The following is a 15,180-nucleotide window of genomic DNA, read 5'->3' on the forward strand; positions in this document are numbered from 1 at the left end:
GGGGGGGGGGGAGGGACAGAGGACCTCGAGATCTGATATATAAGTTGGCTTCACTCTCCTCCAACATGTTTTCTCTTCTTTCCCTCCACACTCGTCGTAGCAAAATCACTTCTTCTTTCTCAACTATCTTCACTTTCTTTCAATTTGGCTGTGCCAAACCTTCATTCTTTCTAAACACCATATAAATCAACACTTTGCGAACCCTCGCTTCATTCCAATCCTTACCACTTTACAAGTTTTTATAACAACAAAGAAATCTACCAAGATGCGTTTCACTGCTACTGCCGCTACTCTGGCCATGGCCACCACCGTCTCTGCCCACGCTCAGGTCTACAGCCTCTGGGTCAACGGAAAGGACCTCGGCGATGGTCGCAACACATACATCCGATCTCCCGAGAACAACAACCCCGTCAAGGACCTGGCCAGCTCCGCCATTGTCTGCAACGTCAACGGTGGAAAGGCTGCTCCCAAGTTCGCCACCGCTGCTGCCGGTGACGAGGTCGCCTTCGAGTGGTACCACAACACCCGAGGTGACGATATCATTGATGGCTCTCACAAGGGTCCCGTCATCACCTACATCGCCCCTTACACCGAGACCGACGGTACCGGTGCTATCTGGACCAAGATTGCTGAGAATGGTCTTGAGGGTGGCCAGTGGGCTGTCGACAAGCTCATCAAGGACAAGGGCAAGGCTACCTTCACTCTTCCCTCTAGCCTGAAGGCTGGCAAGTACATCGTCCGCCAGGAGATCATTGCTGGTCACGAGGCCAATGTCGCCTTCAAGGACAACAGCGCCCGTGGTGCTCAGTTCTATCCCTCTTGCGCCCAGGTTGAGGTTACTGGATCTGGTACTGCCGTCCCCGATGAGAACTTTGACTTCCAGACCGGTTACACCTACACCGACAAGGGTATTGTCTTTGACGTTTACAACGCCCAGTCTTACTCTTTCCCCGGCCCCAAGGTCTGGCAGGGAACCTCTTCCGGCTCTGGCTCTGGCTCCGGTTCCGGCTCCGGCTCCGCTGCCCCTGCCCCTACCGCCGCTGAGACCCAGGCTCCCGCTCCTACTCCTACTTTTTCCACCGTTGTCAAGCCCTCCGAGGAGGCTGCTGCCCCTACTCAGGCTCCTTCCACTCCCGTCACTCCTCCCAAGACCGGCTGCGCTTCTCGCCGCCGTGCTCGCCGTGCTGCCCGCATGGCTCTGTAAAGGACTCGAAAACGGTTCCAAACAGACACTGGTCGATATGTGACACGTCCGAGACGTTCACATGCTCGTGTTTTCTAGCAAAACACCCATCTCGCTCCTCCCTAGTGGAGGGCGGTGAAACCTGCACCTGTTGCAGATGAATTTCTGTTATATAGATATGTTCTCTGGCCTTTCAGAGACAAGTCTCTTGTATAAATTTTATTACGACGATTCAAAAAAGAACTTCTGTCTCTTCTGATTAAATGTGATGTAAATGACACGAATGTCAGGCAATGACTGAACCTCAGAATCTCTTAACTGTTAAGGTCTCACAAATAGCCGTTAGTAATGAATACAGCCCATCAAAATGAAGTCACAACGAATTGTTCTTTCGGCTTGGCTACTTCTATCCTTTGGTAGGTAAAGAATCGTCAAGTTGGGTGCGGATGCATTGACGGTGAGGGTATATCAAAAGGTGCGGCATTGTTCAGGAAACGGGTGGAATATGATCTAGACTATGACAGCAGGACCAGTAAACACCAGAGCCATCGGTATGATTGAATATATATATTCGCAAGCGGCAGTAAACTTCAAGCATGACCTATCATCGAATCTCTACACATGAAACCTAGTCCCTGACGAGTTGTCACACTCGCGCTTGGTCAGCATATGGAATGCAACTCGTAAAGAATACGCATGCTGCCTCATTGGGCATTATAATATGTCTTATAAAGAGGGAGTTGACAGGTAGATATGAGTTATGAGCTCGTCAGAGTAAGGCGAACCACAAACCAGCTATACCCAACCTCCTCTCGACACCTCGAATCACAGCTATAGACACACTCAATATTGTCTTGGGCACCATCAGAACTTCTGTAAACTAATAAATGGGATCCTATGAGGATACGTATACTTCGTCTTGAATGGTCCGGTCATTGTGAGCTTGTGTGGTAAGAATTTGTGTTGATTGGTGTTTCTATGGCGGCCCAACGAGTTGGGCCCCTTAAGTTGATTGACGTTAAATGGCAGGCAGATCTAGCCTGGTCCAGAATAGGCGTCTTTGTCTATAATCCGGGGGAGTCCCTTGGCTTATACACTGTCGCCTGTCAAGCACAATCCATTAGATCGATTCTGCTGGTTGTCACACGCTCACCGATCGTGTATCACTAAGAAAGTGACAGATCTTGACCAGACCGCCGCGGTAATACGACTACTCCAAGTCTGACACGTGGTGTTCACTGCAATTCGGTAGTTTAACCCCGGACTCGCTTGTTAGTGAATGACTGATTTGTTGATCCATGGGCAGTAAATGACATTATTGGCTGGGCAGAGCCTCAGCGGCAGTGGTCGCTCACAAAACTAACGACACGCCGTTCTCTGCAATCGTATCAAGCCGATCTCAGTTTTGTTGTTTGATTTTCATTGGGAAAGTCGCGAGTGATATCTCAACCTGACAACTTATCGGCTATCTCTCGAGGTAGGCGAGCTTTAAGCCACAACTGTATTTTAGTCAATGTTGTCCATGGCCCCAATACTACGAGCTGTAGTTGGCATTGTCTAATGGATCAAATCAGCCAAAAACTCTCACGTAGACACGAATATGGGTAGAACTCGTGTCAGAACGAACAAGACCATCCCAGTACGACAAGACGTTGGGCTATATATGCGTCGGATAACTGCATGGGAGGTGACTTCTCTGGTGTGCCATGTATGAATTGTACATGACGTTGGACTATTCGGACTCATCGAGTGTATTATGAGCCACGGAAACCAGAGTCCGGTTGATCTGCTTGACTGCGCCTCCCGGCGGATGACTGAATAAAAAATCGAGTAAACCTCGAATGAGGCCGCGTTAATGCGGTTGCCTTATCGGAAAGAGAGCTTATATCGGCGCCCCGCGGACACACACTTACATCCGAGACGAAGTTAGACAGCGGCGCGGATAATGCCCGAAAGGTTGTTCCAAGTCGCTTGGCATGCTCCTCTTAGGACGTCAGGATATGGCCATATGACCTTATTTTGAGCCCCTGAAAAGCTGTTGATTGAGATCGCGCGGTGCTTACTGTCGCTGTTGTTAGTCACGTACGTCACATCGTAGAAAAGAAGGACGAATAACAAAAAACGATACCGCAATTGACCGCGAAAGAATTCTTTCATGCAGCCGATTTGATGCCGAAGGAAGCATCCAATAATCATGTAGAAAACATAAATACTGTCTGCAACGTCATTTAGACTTTGATATGTCGCTGAGGACTCGCTCATAATAGGCTGAAAACCGGACAGTTTTGACGTTCTTCCCGTACTTCCAAATTACGGTCAGGAGTGGCTGTAAAACAGCCATTCATTCAATCCTTTGCAAGGCGTGAGATGAAGAATTGTCATGCTCGTTGATGGATCAGTCGTGGCTCGAGTGATCAGACAAGAAACATGGCGATCACTGCATGCCTACATGCACAGTGTCTGGCACCTCTGCTGTCTGGACCTTTCTCATGGCCGACACTTTCACTCGTTAAAAGATCGATGAGCTGGCCAGAGAAGGTCCAAACATGAATTGTTACCAGCTGTGAATTGTGGGTGGTGTGCAGTGGCTATCGTAGCCTGCCTCGCGCAGTAGATCCCTGTGATACGATCATCTATCATTCAAGCATCCAGATAGGAGGCTATGTGCGCCTCGCCATGGCTATAGTTCAACGTTAAGGCAGTGTAAATAGAGGCCGACTTGTCGACATTGCTTGCTGGCTGGATACAAATGGCCTCGCCCTTTGGGGCGCAGTGGTTTAGAGCCAGCTTAGGTAGAGACGGCGACGACACTTGCACCCACAGTATTGTGAGGTGCCTAGATCACCACCATCTTGTGGTTTCGGGCATGAATAGAACAGCCTGAGGTAGATGAGAAAACAAAGCTAGCTGTTTTTGAGCCGCACTCGATCTGTAAGTATAGAAGCCCGCCATGGAAGTTGGTCGAAAACGTCTGACGAAGAGCAAGAATTAGTAGTAGACACTTGCATTGCTTGCCCAAAACAAATCATGGACACTCCAAAGCCAAACAACACCGAACCTATGCGCACGAGAGAAAACTCGGCAACTTCAACCCATCATCGGCAAGTGGTTGCTGAGACCCTGAGCGGCAACACACCTACTGCTAGCACCGAGACATTAGGTCGCAACCGAGCCAATGCAGACGGCATAGTTACTGGAGGCACAAAGCTAACAAAACCGCGTTTTGAAACCAACGATCAGGATTCCCGAATGTCGAATTGGTTGTGGAACGTTGACCGCCCATGGGAAGGACTCAAGCAATCCAATTCCCCAGACTCCAAAATTGTACAGGACAAGACGGAGAATAATGTCATGGCCCAAGATAAACAAGGCGCCATGACTCCATCAAGAAAGTAGGCTGTAGAGAGACAGTGATGTGGATGGACGCTCTGTTGGCTGTTCCCAGGGGTTGACCTGCCTAGGGGTCCAGAACCCGCCACCAAGACACATACAATCATAAGCACGAGCTTGTAAGTTGCCTGCCTCTCCATGTGCAATCGAGTTTAGGCTAACATGAAGCCAGAGAAGTGTCATCCCAGTTTATTACAATCCAAATCGATAGCATCCTTCTGATATCAGAAGTGCAAGCAAGAAGAACAAGAGCGTCGCACTTCGTGTGGCCTCTCCGGTGTAATTATGACGAATTCTTGTTCAGTGTTCAGTTTGGATAGTTCGATACTTGACCATAAAATTCGGATTATATGTCGTAACTTCAGTTGTAGTTGGCGTTGTTGCAAAAATTTAAGCACGATTTTCGATTTTATGATCAAGGTCTGAAACGCATGCACCTTATTAGACCAGAAGTTCATAATACTGTGGTCGCTCTGGGAGGCATGAACAGTAGCCGTTGGAGTAAACAGTTGTGTCAACCAGGCCTATTCAGCTCAGCTCAGCCAGCGATTGAGAAACTGGAACCAACAGCATGTTCTGACATAGTGGTTCGACTTGGGCGGGGCACAGTAAGCGTCAAGAAGAAATACGCAATACAATGCGCCTCTTGAACCCAGCAAACATGTAGATAGCATAAACACCACTACCTTTGCCTCTGTATTCCCCTTCAATTCTCTTCTCAAGAATACCACTGGCGATGCAAGCCTGGGACAACTAGATGAAAATATCCGTAATACGTAGCACATGAGCCAACTCGGTAGCAATGAACTTCATGCATTCAGCCGAACAACGGCCCCGGTCAGAGTTACATCTTAACTCAGCTCTCTCATTAAATGTGTTGCATCTTCGGGATGGCCGAAAGGTGCCTCCGAGGCATTACAACCGTTTTCCTTGGCATGATAGAGCTTGATGCGCATCTGCAGAAACCATGAAAAAGCAGACATCAGAAATTAGTGAATGACCAAGATTTACTGGCTTGTTCAACTCACTGCTAAACAGTCGGCCAGGAAACCATTCATGGAAGAAGCGTCTGTCGGTCTCGCAACAACAAACACGATATGCATGCACATAAGCGCGGCAGATGGTGTAACCCTACCCGTCCTTCCCTCAGATGTTGGCGTACACATGACTGAAGTCTCCTCTTTTCTCGACGCAAATTGTCTGTTTCTTTTCCACCTCACTCCTGCACATACGTCGAAGCTGTGTCACGAGCAAAAGCTGGTTGAGACTGGTCGACGTTTCAACATAGCCTTGGACTTGGTGGCAAATTCGAGGCTTTCACGAAATTCGCTGTCTCCAGGGCCGCCCATTTTGTCGCTCGCCAGTCAATCGGTGACAATGCGAGTCTCATGACATCCTTCCGGTGATGTTATCCCGTCCCAGCCATGGATTGTAGCATACGTCGTAGGGCCTAGGTACTCCTGGAAAAGCTCGTTTCCCTATTATCTCATGGAGACAAAATGCTTATTTGCTGCCGGAATTCGCAGTTGCCTCCTGGCGCACCAGGCCGCCTGCGTTAAACAAGTAAACGAACCCCCGACGAAGATATCAGCAATGCCGTCATTAGGGGAATTTCGAAGCACGCCTTTTCTCATTCAAGAAAATAACCCGTCAAGAAACGCATCTCGTGATAGACGATCCCGTCAACACCAGCAAACCACAACTCGAGGCGGGCATGTTTATGCCTTTTGATGATTTGACCCGAGTTTACTTGGGCTGCGACAGCTTCCCGTATGGCTTGACGAACAACTGTATCAATCTTTTCTTGCAATGCCACCCTAGGCATTATCTTCCCCAACATGGCTGGCCATCGTCATCCAGGCAGCAGTTACCTGCCACTATGGATGTTTGTACGGCATTCATGCCCGAAGAACAGCAACCCCTTAATAAACAAAGAGGTAATCGTCACAGCCGGTTTTGCGAATAATTTCATATTCCGCCATGCGATCAGCCTTGCTCTCCATCGCCACACAGATTTATCCATATAACGGAACTCTGCTCCCTTTTCTTTCTGTGTTCTTTGTTTTTGCCTATTTCTCCATGTCTCTGTATTGACCGTTTCGACTTCGGCCATGAATCCTCCATCCGATCCTCGTAGGGTATATCCCGATGCGACCCGTCGCTCACGGACAACCACAACCCAGCGACGCTCACAACATGTACACCAAACACAACTCCTTGCATCTGCTTCACGAGAGATTTCGCAACTTCCACAAAGTCTTCCTCAAATGCAACTGCCCATAACAAACAGCCGAACCTATCCGGTCCAGGGGTATCAAGATACATCAACATATCAATACGCACAATGGTATGTTCCATCGACTGTTTCGGCACATCAAGGCAGGTATGCAATTGAAACTTCTTGTGAACGCGATGTGAACTTGCTGATCCGAGTGAAACAGTAGTCCTCAGCAATACGACGAACATATCGACACACACAACCGGGTGACTCTCCCAGGCGACAACCATCTGTCAGATGATGCTTATAGAAGGACTGCAAACTTCGTTGACTCTGGGCAATATACGGGAACCCGTTATGCACCGTACGCCGATGATGCCGAGCAACACGGGGTCAGTTCTGCTGCCAGGACCATCACGCATTTTGAAAGGCAGTTCTCCCATGGTATCAACAATAATACCACAATCCAAGATGTCCAGCAGCGTGGCACAACATGGCATTATCCACAACGTATCGATCCGAACAGCCGTGACTATCTGCCAACAGTTGAATATACCAGTCGTAACAGCAAGTCGTCTCGGACTCGACGGTAAGGAATTTCTTTTGGATAACATGTCGTCGCGGCCCCTGGAAGTCATGTTGGATTTTGATACCGTGTCTCTGTCTGGCGTTTAAACAAGGAGGTGTTATTGATGGCCCATCCTCGCTGCTTTTCTTTTCTATCTGGTGTGATCCTGTTTCTCTATGGCGTATAACTTGTGGGCTTCTGTTGGTGATTGTGTCGAATGGATATGACGGTTTCAATATCGTTTCTTTTGGAGCTACTGGCGTTTTTCATGTAGATAGTGTCCTCTTGTAGTTCGTGGCAGTACTCTCGTTAATATCACCAATCTTCATCTCAATTGCTCTTGATAATAAGGTGTGGAGGCCGGTGTATGGAATGTGAGGTTTTGAGACTAAAAGCAATAGTGCGGCACAAAAAGACGTGCATATGCGGCACACATAGGCATGAAATGGCTGCATCTGTACTTCGTCCAGTAGTTAAAGACGAGTCGTTCCATTGAAGATAATGGTATTATACACCGATACAATAGTTGGTGTGTGCATCAATCCAAATGGGAAACTTCGAGACGCCACTTTACTGTAGTGTCTCAGCTGTTGGTAGCAATCGGCCAAGGAGAGTGTGCAGTTCGAGCCCATCGAGATGGTTTGTTGACCAAACGAGTTGTTTGGAGGCTGTTTGACATTTTGGGTTCAGGCTATGCAAGCTGGGTTCGTTTCGTGTATTATGCCATCGGGGGACGTGTGTTGCGATCCTTGTAAGATCGACGACGATGCAAGGAGCAGGCCAGCCTCAGTTTGTCCCAGTTCAGTCCGCCCAGCAACAACTTCAAGTCCTGTATTGTGGCCCTTCTGGCAATTGAAATGGTAATTTGACGACGGTTCAACTGCAGGCATGTGCAGTGGTTGCGAGCTACTGTGTACCTCAAATATAGGTACGTGTGTTGAAGATCTACAGCCTGCTTGAGCTGAGACTAGGGATGGAAGCCACCAAACCTGGAAAGGGCTGCGCCAACACAGCAGTATGGAGGGTCTCACACCATTTTCGCCAGTCTTAAATAACAGCTGCGAGTTTGCTGCTTCCAGATGACAACCACCAGATATGCGCATGACTGGGGTGGCTTGGATGGAGAAGAAGTTAAGTAGCTGTGCAATGCCACTTCACTCCTCGAACTTGAATCCCTTGATTATTCGGCCACCCCTCGGGAGCTCCTGGTATAGCATTCATAGCGATCAGTCCTGGATTGTCCAATATTGGCCCCATCGAGGGTCAATACAATACTGATTCTGGCTCGAACCTCATTGTCCATATGACTTCTATGTCCCACTGCGTTTCTTTTTCGTTTCTTTTCATTCTGCTGTCAGTTTTTGTCTTGTTTCCATCCAGTCACATAAACATGCCGGCATGTTCCGTCACGACATCAAGACGCTGTCTGCCTTGCCCGTCTACAAATCCCAAAGATGGCGAAGTCTCATCGCCGGCTCTCCAATCCGCCAACCCATACGCATGAGCTGCCTTGTTGCCTTGGCCCTGATCAATGACCAAAGCACCTCGGAGACATAATCGGCTTGGTGTCGGTGTACAGTTGGGACAGAAGACTTGGTCGCCGACAAATCAAAGACCAAGGTTTGTTTTCTTCTGGTCAAGAGTAATCCCCTAGTGAACTCCAATATCATCCAACAGAAGCTCGAGATTTCTGGAGTGATTAATGTTCGTTTTGTCGTGGCAGCAGACCCTTGTCGTTCTCCTACTGGTCAACAAGGAGTTGCCTACTCCCACTCCTGCTTTTCTTCCGTAGCTGATATCGAAATTATCAACCAACACTAGCATCCTCTTTTCCATCATCGGCTGAATCATCGAAAATATCTTGGTGATTCCTCATCGGCTCTTAAAAGTTGTCGTGTGTATCCCAAGGAGTTCGTATATCAGTTACTTGACTCTCGGTAGGACGTACTGCCACCTCTTCACTTGCTAGCAGTACCTCATCTGGTACACCACTCTCTTGCAGTTTTGGCTGTAGAGGTCTATGTGATATTCCGCCTCGCGTTCCCCTTTACAGCTTTGCAAAGAGTTACCACTTGAGAGCTGTCCGCAAGGGCCAACGACATCCCCTGCTCTAACGATCGAACGTCCCATCCACCATCGCCGAGAAAAGTCGCGGGCATCAAGACCAGAGAAAGCCGCCATCTTGTCTCAGTTTAGTGTAGTTCACTGTGTCTTAGCATCTCTCACTATGCACCCTGACAGCGAGCCCCACAGCCTCACTACTGAGTGCATCGCATGCTCCCAGTTATGTGTTTGGGAAGAGAAAGATTGGGTCTGCACCAGCTGCAGGAGGGTTTATAGGCGTATTCTAGTAGACAACGAATCTCATGATCTTGGCGATACACCTTCGACTGCTCGCGACGACACTTATGGGTCCGATGACGAACTTGCAGCCGGCGACCACCCTACCACCATGGTGACTGAAGAGGGTACCCCAAGTGACTGCGTAAGCTAGACACTAAATCTTTCGGAGATTATGCTAACAGGCACAGCGTACCTTTGATAACAGTGGAATCGAGTGGCTTGGATACAGCCAAAACGAGAGTGGCGCTATGGTCTCGCCTTCTCGTGTCGACACTGGACAAGGAATTTGTGAAAGGTAATGCTGTGATATGTCTCCCACAACAGCGACAGTACTAATCAGGGCAGTGGTGTTGAAAACTGCAATGCTAGACAGGATGGCCAAGGCCAGGACCCGTTTACAAGCGACCCAGATGAAGATGTCGACCCGATGGATGTTGATGGTAACGACGAAGACGTTTACCGAGGGCCTGTCGGTTCTTGGGTGGCTGAGAGGATCATTATAGGCACGGGCGAACGGTCTACAGCTGCCATTGAGCACATAATCCAGCTGGTTGACCTTGCCTTCCTTCGGGGAGCCCATTTGACAACTCCTGCAGCTGATGACAGGCTCGAACTCTCGGACGACACTGAAATGGATCAGTAGATCAGGAATCCGTGGTTGGTTTCTGTTTGTGAACCTGGATGTTTTGCAAAGACTGGAAATAGCGCGGGAGAATTTAGGAGATTGGTGAGTAAAAGTATCCTACTCCGTTCGCACCTTCTAATCAGGGCCAGGGCAGTTTCCGCAATCCATTTCGTACGCAAGCGTCGATCGAAGGGCAGGTACCCTCCCGCTGGCAAGCCCAATATTGCATTGCAATGGAACAACTGGGAAGGAACTATGACAGGCGCAGGTAGGCAGGCTTCGTGCAGCGGGTGGTTGCATAGTATATGGGGAATAATAGAAGTAGAAGAAGAAGCAAAAGGAGGAAGATGTGAATCCAGGGAAAGGGAGTGCGTGCCTTTTGAACGAGGGCTGTTATTTCTGTTGTCGTTTCGGAGTTGTCTGGGTATGGTCTGCTCCTAAATTGTTTGAGCTTGAAGTGTCTTTTCTGTGCCAAGGTTGGTGGTTGTATCTGAAACGAGTGAGCGAGCGCAAACTTGGGTCGTACGCTGGAATAGTTCTTGTTATATTAAACTCTCTTATTGACGATTGCCTTTCTTCTCCAAGTTAACAGCCTCTGGTCCGAGTTTTACCACCAGGGCCAGTCGCCTTGACAATGAGTTTACGCAATTACTCGTAAGTTCAAGGCTGTGTAGAAAAACTGTGGCATACAATTATTGTCCTTTTCTGCATCTTGGTCCCAATTGGCAAAGTTGATAGGCCAGTCGCCACTTATCTCCTGCAAAGTGTGTCTCTACGCGTGGCGAGTGTATCCCAACATCCAATCGTTGCTGCAGCGAGGATAAGGATCAGCATGAGGCTGAGTTATCGCTTGAGGATGCCGGCATCGTGTAAATGCTATCCTTGCGGTCTGCAGGTTTGTTGGTATCATGCATTTAGCTGAAGGGGCGAAATGAAGTCAACGAGGACAAATCAAGGTGGGAAGAAAAGACTCGAGAAGAAATCTAAATGAAGAAACAGGGGAACAATGAATAAGAAATGAGAGAAGCCATAACGCACAATGAATACGCTACTTTAGGGTCCGTCCGACGTTAAGTTCCCGGTGTCCGGGGTTAGACAGTGCCTAGAGCCGGGGCCGGGGCGAATGGATGGCTCCACTTTGTCGGTATACATCCCGGTCCTGGAATGAGTGCAGCTGTCCATTCCACTTGCACTTGCAGTTAATGTTCAACGACCAAACGCAGCACAGCCAAGAGAAAGAAAGTCGTACTCAAGCCTTCTTAGGTATTTATAATCTTGTCAGAAAGTCACTGTTGGTCACGACAAGACTGAGCCCCGTCAGCTTGGTTTCGGTCTCGGCCTCACCGAAGGGCTTAGCAATCAACCAACTGTAGAGAACACATGCTATTAGCCACCTCCTCAGCGGATCTTCCTCTGTGTTTATAACAAAAACCATTGGATTCAATCGTGAAAAGCCCATATTCCTTGTCAATCCAGCTCCTTGAAAGTATTTGTTGCCTAGCCCTACAGCTGCTAGTTCGTTCGGCAAATGAGTCACAAAAGGTGAGGAGCAGTTGCACGATGAAAACGCATCAACACCATATATAGCTGGGTCACTAGACAATTACTGGAGTCATTCACGCTGCTTTCATTGCTGTACAACTTCGCGGCTGGTACTTCTGCCTGAATAGACGTCCCACAGAAAAACCACAACCTATCAAGACATCTCGCCACAAGCCTCCCACCATCTCAACGCAGGCAACAAGATGATACCTGTGGAACTAGATGGAAGAACGGGCGAGGGTGGTGGACAAGTTGTCAGAGTCGCGGTCGCCATAGCTGCTTTGACAGGGCAGGCGGTCACAATCACTAATGTGAGAGGAAATCGTGACCGTGGCGGCGGTGGGTGATGTCTGGATGCATACCGCAACATCACCGGCTAATACCCTCCAGGTCTCAAGAGCCAGCATGTCACCAGCATCCAGTATCTTGCAGAGATAACCAATGCGGATGTTGATGGCCTAAGCGTGGGATCCAAGACTGTCACATTCGCACCTAGACGAACACCCACAGAATTATACCAGCGGAATATCAAGATATCCGCAGAATCGGGTTCTGCGAGTACCCTTCTCATACTCCAAGCAATCTTTCCATTCTTGATTTTTGCGGGAAATGACTCTGAGGAACCAGTCGAGCTTCAAATCTCCGGCGGAACTAATGTTTCATTTTCCCTTAGTTTCGAATATCTGGATCAGATACTCTTGCCAACACTAGAAGAACGGTTCGGCATCCAGGTAGAGAGAGCACTGGAACATCGCGGTTGGAGCATAGGACCCCAGTCAAGAGGACAAATCAGTTTAAAATTCCACCCATTGAAGATTGGCCAAAGTCTGCGATACAAGGCACCAGAGCAACGAAAGTACCCCGAATCCTATGAGATCAAGGCTGTCGACGTCAGCATGGTGGTGCCTGGTAATGTGCATGAGAAGCTCCAGGCATCACTGGCAAAGGATCTGGAAGAACTGTTCCCGTCAACTGAGATCTGCTTCAAGCTTACTGAAGACACGAACCTGGATTCACGCTGGTACATACTCCTTGTCGCCCGTTCCACATCCGGACTTCGATGGGGGCACGATTGGCTGGGATCTCTACCGAAGAAGACGAAGAACAGGGATCGATTCACGGATCAGGTGTCAAAACAGCTGTGCCGAGGTCTGTGGAAAGAGGTAGAAGTTGGAGGTCAAGTAGACGTCCATCTTCAAGACCAAGTGGTCGTATTCCAGGCACTTTGCGAAGGATACTCCTCGTTTCCCTGGGGTGATGGTCCAGGCGAATCATCTTCTAGAGTGGTAATTGACGATATGGGAAACCTTGACATTGGAGACGATAGAATGAGAAAGGAAAAGACTCAAGAACCCTTTGGTTATGGCTCACTACACACCCAGACAGCAAGATGGGTCGCTAGTGAGATGCTACCAAATGTGGAGTTTTACAATAAAGGAGACTTGGTCAAAGGTGCAGGTATATCGATGAAATAAAGTTTTGGGCTCGAGATAGGGCATACTTATGAGTCAACAGTAGTTCATATCAAGGGGTATCACCCTGCTTTCACAAGTCTGAACACCAATTAAAGCATTGATGTAGGGCGGAGTGCATTGGCTGTGACGTGGCTGAGGATGGCCTCGCAGCTGTAGTGCTACTTATTCTTACTGGATAAAAAGACATCGCACGACCAACATTTGAGGGTTGGGTTGCAAAATGGCGTTCTTCTTACAACCCTAGCCAAACTTCTGGTCTTCTTCGAAAGATCTTATCATATAAGAACCGATCCGCCTAGCTCTACATACTGGCCTCAGTGATCCGTGCTACACTTTGGCTTCACGCAAAGTGTCACAACGCCATCTAAGATGAAGGGACGTCACCGAAACGGAACTGCGACCAACCGAAGCTACCCTCATGCAATGTCCAAGTTTGTTTCCCCCTATCTTCGCCAGCCGCGCCTGCAGCGATGAAAACAGGCATCAGGTGGTCCATGAAAGGGTGTGCTTGCTTTGCGTCTCCTCTCTTGCATAACGCAGCCATGTTTTTCTCGCGGACATCAGGTTCGGCCTCCACGGCCTCCTTGAGGGCGTTGTCGAAACTCACAACGTATGGGAGTGGTTCTGTGTTACCCTCAAACATGTGATGCATGTCGCGCAAGTTGTGTACTGACATCCCAGCACCGATGATGACGATTCCTTCTTCTCGGAGTGCAGAGACGGCGCGGCCAAGGGCATAGTGAGCATGAGGATCTTCGCTCTTGAACAAAGAGACCTGGACCAGCGGAACGTTCAAAGGATTTGTTTTAGGATTAAAAGCTGCGACTTGTTAGTATGTATGGAAAACTATGCCCAGCTAACGTACCAGCGTGGAAACCAGAGAACACGCCATGATCAAGGCCACGTTTCATTCCATAGGACTGGATCCCGGCTTCTGAAAGCATCACCATGATCTTGCTCGCGAGCTCAGGGCTTCCTTTGTTGGGATACTCGGCCTTGTAAAAGTGATCAGGGAAGCCATAGAAACTAGTTGCAAGTTAACGGAGACTCTGAGTGAAGTTCAACGTATGACACACTCGTAGATGAGGTCAGCACTGATTGCATTGTTGATATGGATGGTATCCTCCTCTCCCATCCAATGCGCCGAGAAGACGACCACGGCCTTTGGTTTGACCTGATGGGTGATTTCTTTACCAATCTGTTGAAGAATGGGGTACACAGGATGCTTTGTGTTGTATTGAACGTCCGGCTTCAGTTTGTCAGTCGGTTTTGTTTCGAGCCTTGGGACAAACTTACACCACCATGGCTAAAGAAGTAGACAGGAGTTTTTATTGTCGAAGCAGCTGGCAGAACTGTTGAATTCTTTTCTGTGCTGTACCACTTGACTCCTGCCCTTTGCAATGTTGACGAGAATGCTTTAAGCGGCGATGCACCGAACAAAGCAATCATGGCCACAGCCACAGAAAGCAGACCGACTACTGCTCGGAGCGGTATACGTTGAACCATGATGAACTTAAGTGGTCTGTCTATGACAGACTCTCGATGGGTAGTCTAAAATAGTCTCAGAAATGTTCCTATAAGATCATGCTCCTTTCACATGCTGGTGTCGTATATCCGAGTATCCTTTCCGGAATATCCGTCAGTGGATCTGAGCTGAAGTGGGATGAACGTGATGCTGAATCAGCCCATCATGATAGTTAAGGTCATGTGTATTTCCAACTCGGGTTGTTGACAGTGGAGAGATTGGCGAGATGATTGACAAGGTCTGTGCTGGATGATAGTTTGTGGTTTTCTAACTGCCTATGAATAGTAGGTAGGTACTAACATAAGAGTCCA

At 48.5% G+C, this 15,180-nt stretch overlaps 6 protein-coding genes across 6 annotated transcripts; 5 read left to right on the plus strand and 1 right to left on the minus strand.

Moving 5' to 3' along the window:
* Positions 1-265: 265 nt before the first annotated feature.
* FPSE_12300 (uncharacterized protein) lies at positions 266-1,204 on the plus strand (the record flags this gene model as incomplete). The annotated part of the gene is made up of 1 exon (XM_009265417.1): positions 266-1,204. The coding sequence occupies one exon, from the start codon at positions 266-268 to the stop codon at positions 1,202-1,204; it is 939 nt and encodes a 312-aa protein (XP_009263692.1).
* A 3,006-nt stretch (positions 1,205-4,210) lies between these two features.
* On the plus strand, positions 4,211-4,579 carry FPSE_12301 (uncharacterized protein; the record flags this gene model as incomplete). The annotated part of the gene is made up of 1 exon (XM_009265418.1): positions 4,211-4,579. One exon carries the CDS (start codon positions 4,211-4,213, stop codon positions 4,577-4,579), a length of 369 nt encoding a protein of 122 aa, XP_009263693.1.
* Positions 4,580-6,684: 2,105 nt separating this feature from the next.
* FPSE_12302 (uncharacterized protein) lies at positions 6,685-8,410 on the plus strand (the record flags this gene model as incomplete). The annotated part of the gene is made up of 4 exons (XM_009265419.1): positions 6,685-6,920; positions 7,015-7,380; positions 7,886-8,063; positions 8,288-8,410. 4 exons carry the CDS (start codon positions 6,685-6,687, stop codon positions 8,408-8,410), a joined length of 903 nt encoding a protein of 300 aa, XP_009263694.1.
* A 1,176-nt stretch (positions 8,411-9,586) lies between these two features.
* Positions 9,587-10,345, plus strand: FPSE_12303 (uncharacterized protein; the record flags this gene model as incomplete). The annotated part of the gene is made up of 3 exons (XM_009265420.1): positions 9,587-9,844; positions 9,891-9,997; positions 10,048-10,345. The coding sequence occupies 3 exons, from the start codon at positions 9,587-9,589 to the stop codon at positions 10,343-10,345; spliced, it is 663 nt and encodes a 220-aa protein (XP_009263695.1).
* A 1,727-nt stretch (positions 10,346-12,072) lies between these two features.
* Positions 12,073-13,344, plus strand: FPSE_12304 (uncharacterized protein; the record flags this gene model as incomplete). Its single annotated transcript, XM_009265421.1, has 2 exons — positions 12,073-12,208; positions 12,260-13,344. The coding sequence occupies 2 exons, from the start codon at positions 12,073-12,075 to the stop codon at positions 13,342-13,344; spliced, it is 1,221 nt and encodes a 406-aa protein (XP_009263696.1).
* A 364-nt stretch (positions 13,345-13,708) lies between these two features.
* FPSE_12305 (uncharacterized protein) lies at positions 13,709-14,850 on the minus strand (the record flags this gene model as incomplete). Its single annotated transcript, XM_009265422.1, has 4 exons — positions 13,709-14,163; positions 14,210-14,370; positions 14,421-14,593; positions 14,641-14,850. 4 exons carry the CDS (start codon positions 14,848-14,850, stop codon positions 13,709-13,711), a joined length of 999 nt encoding a protein of 332 aa, XP_009263697.1.
* Positions 14,851-15,180: the final 330 nt, after the last annotated feature.

This window comes from Fusarium pseudograminearum, chromosome 3 (assembly GCF_000303195.2).
Source record: "Fusarium pseudograminearum CS3096 chromosome 3, whole genome shotgun sequence".
NCBI classification, from domain to species: domain Eukaryota; kingdom Fungi; phylum Ascomycota; class Sordariomycetes; order Hypocreales; family Nectriaceae; genus Fusarium; species Fusarium pseudograminearum.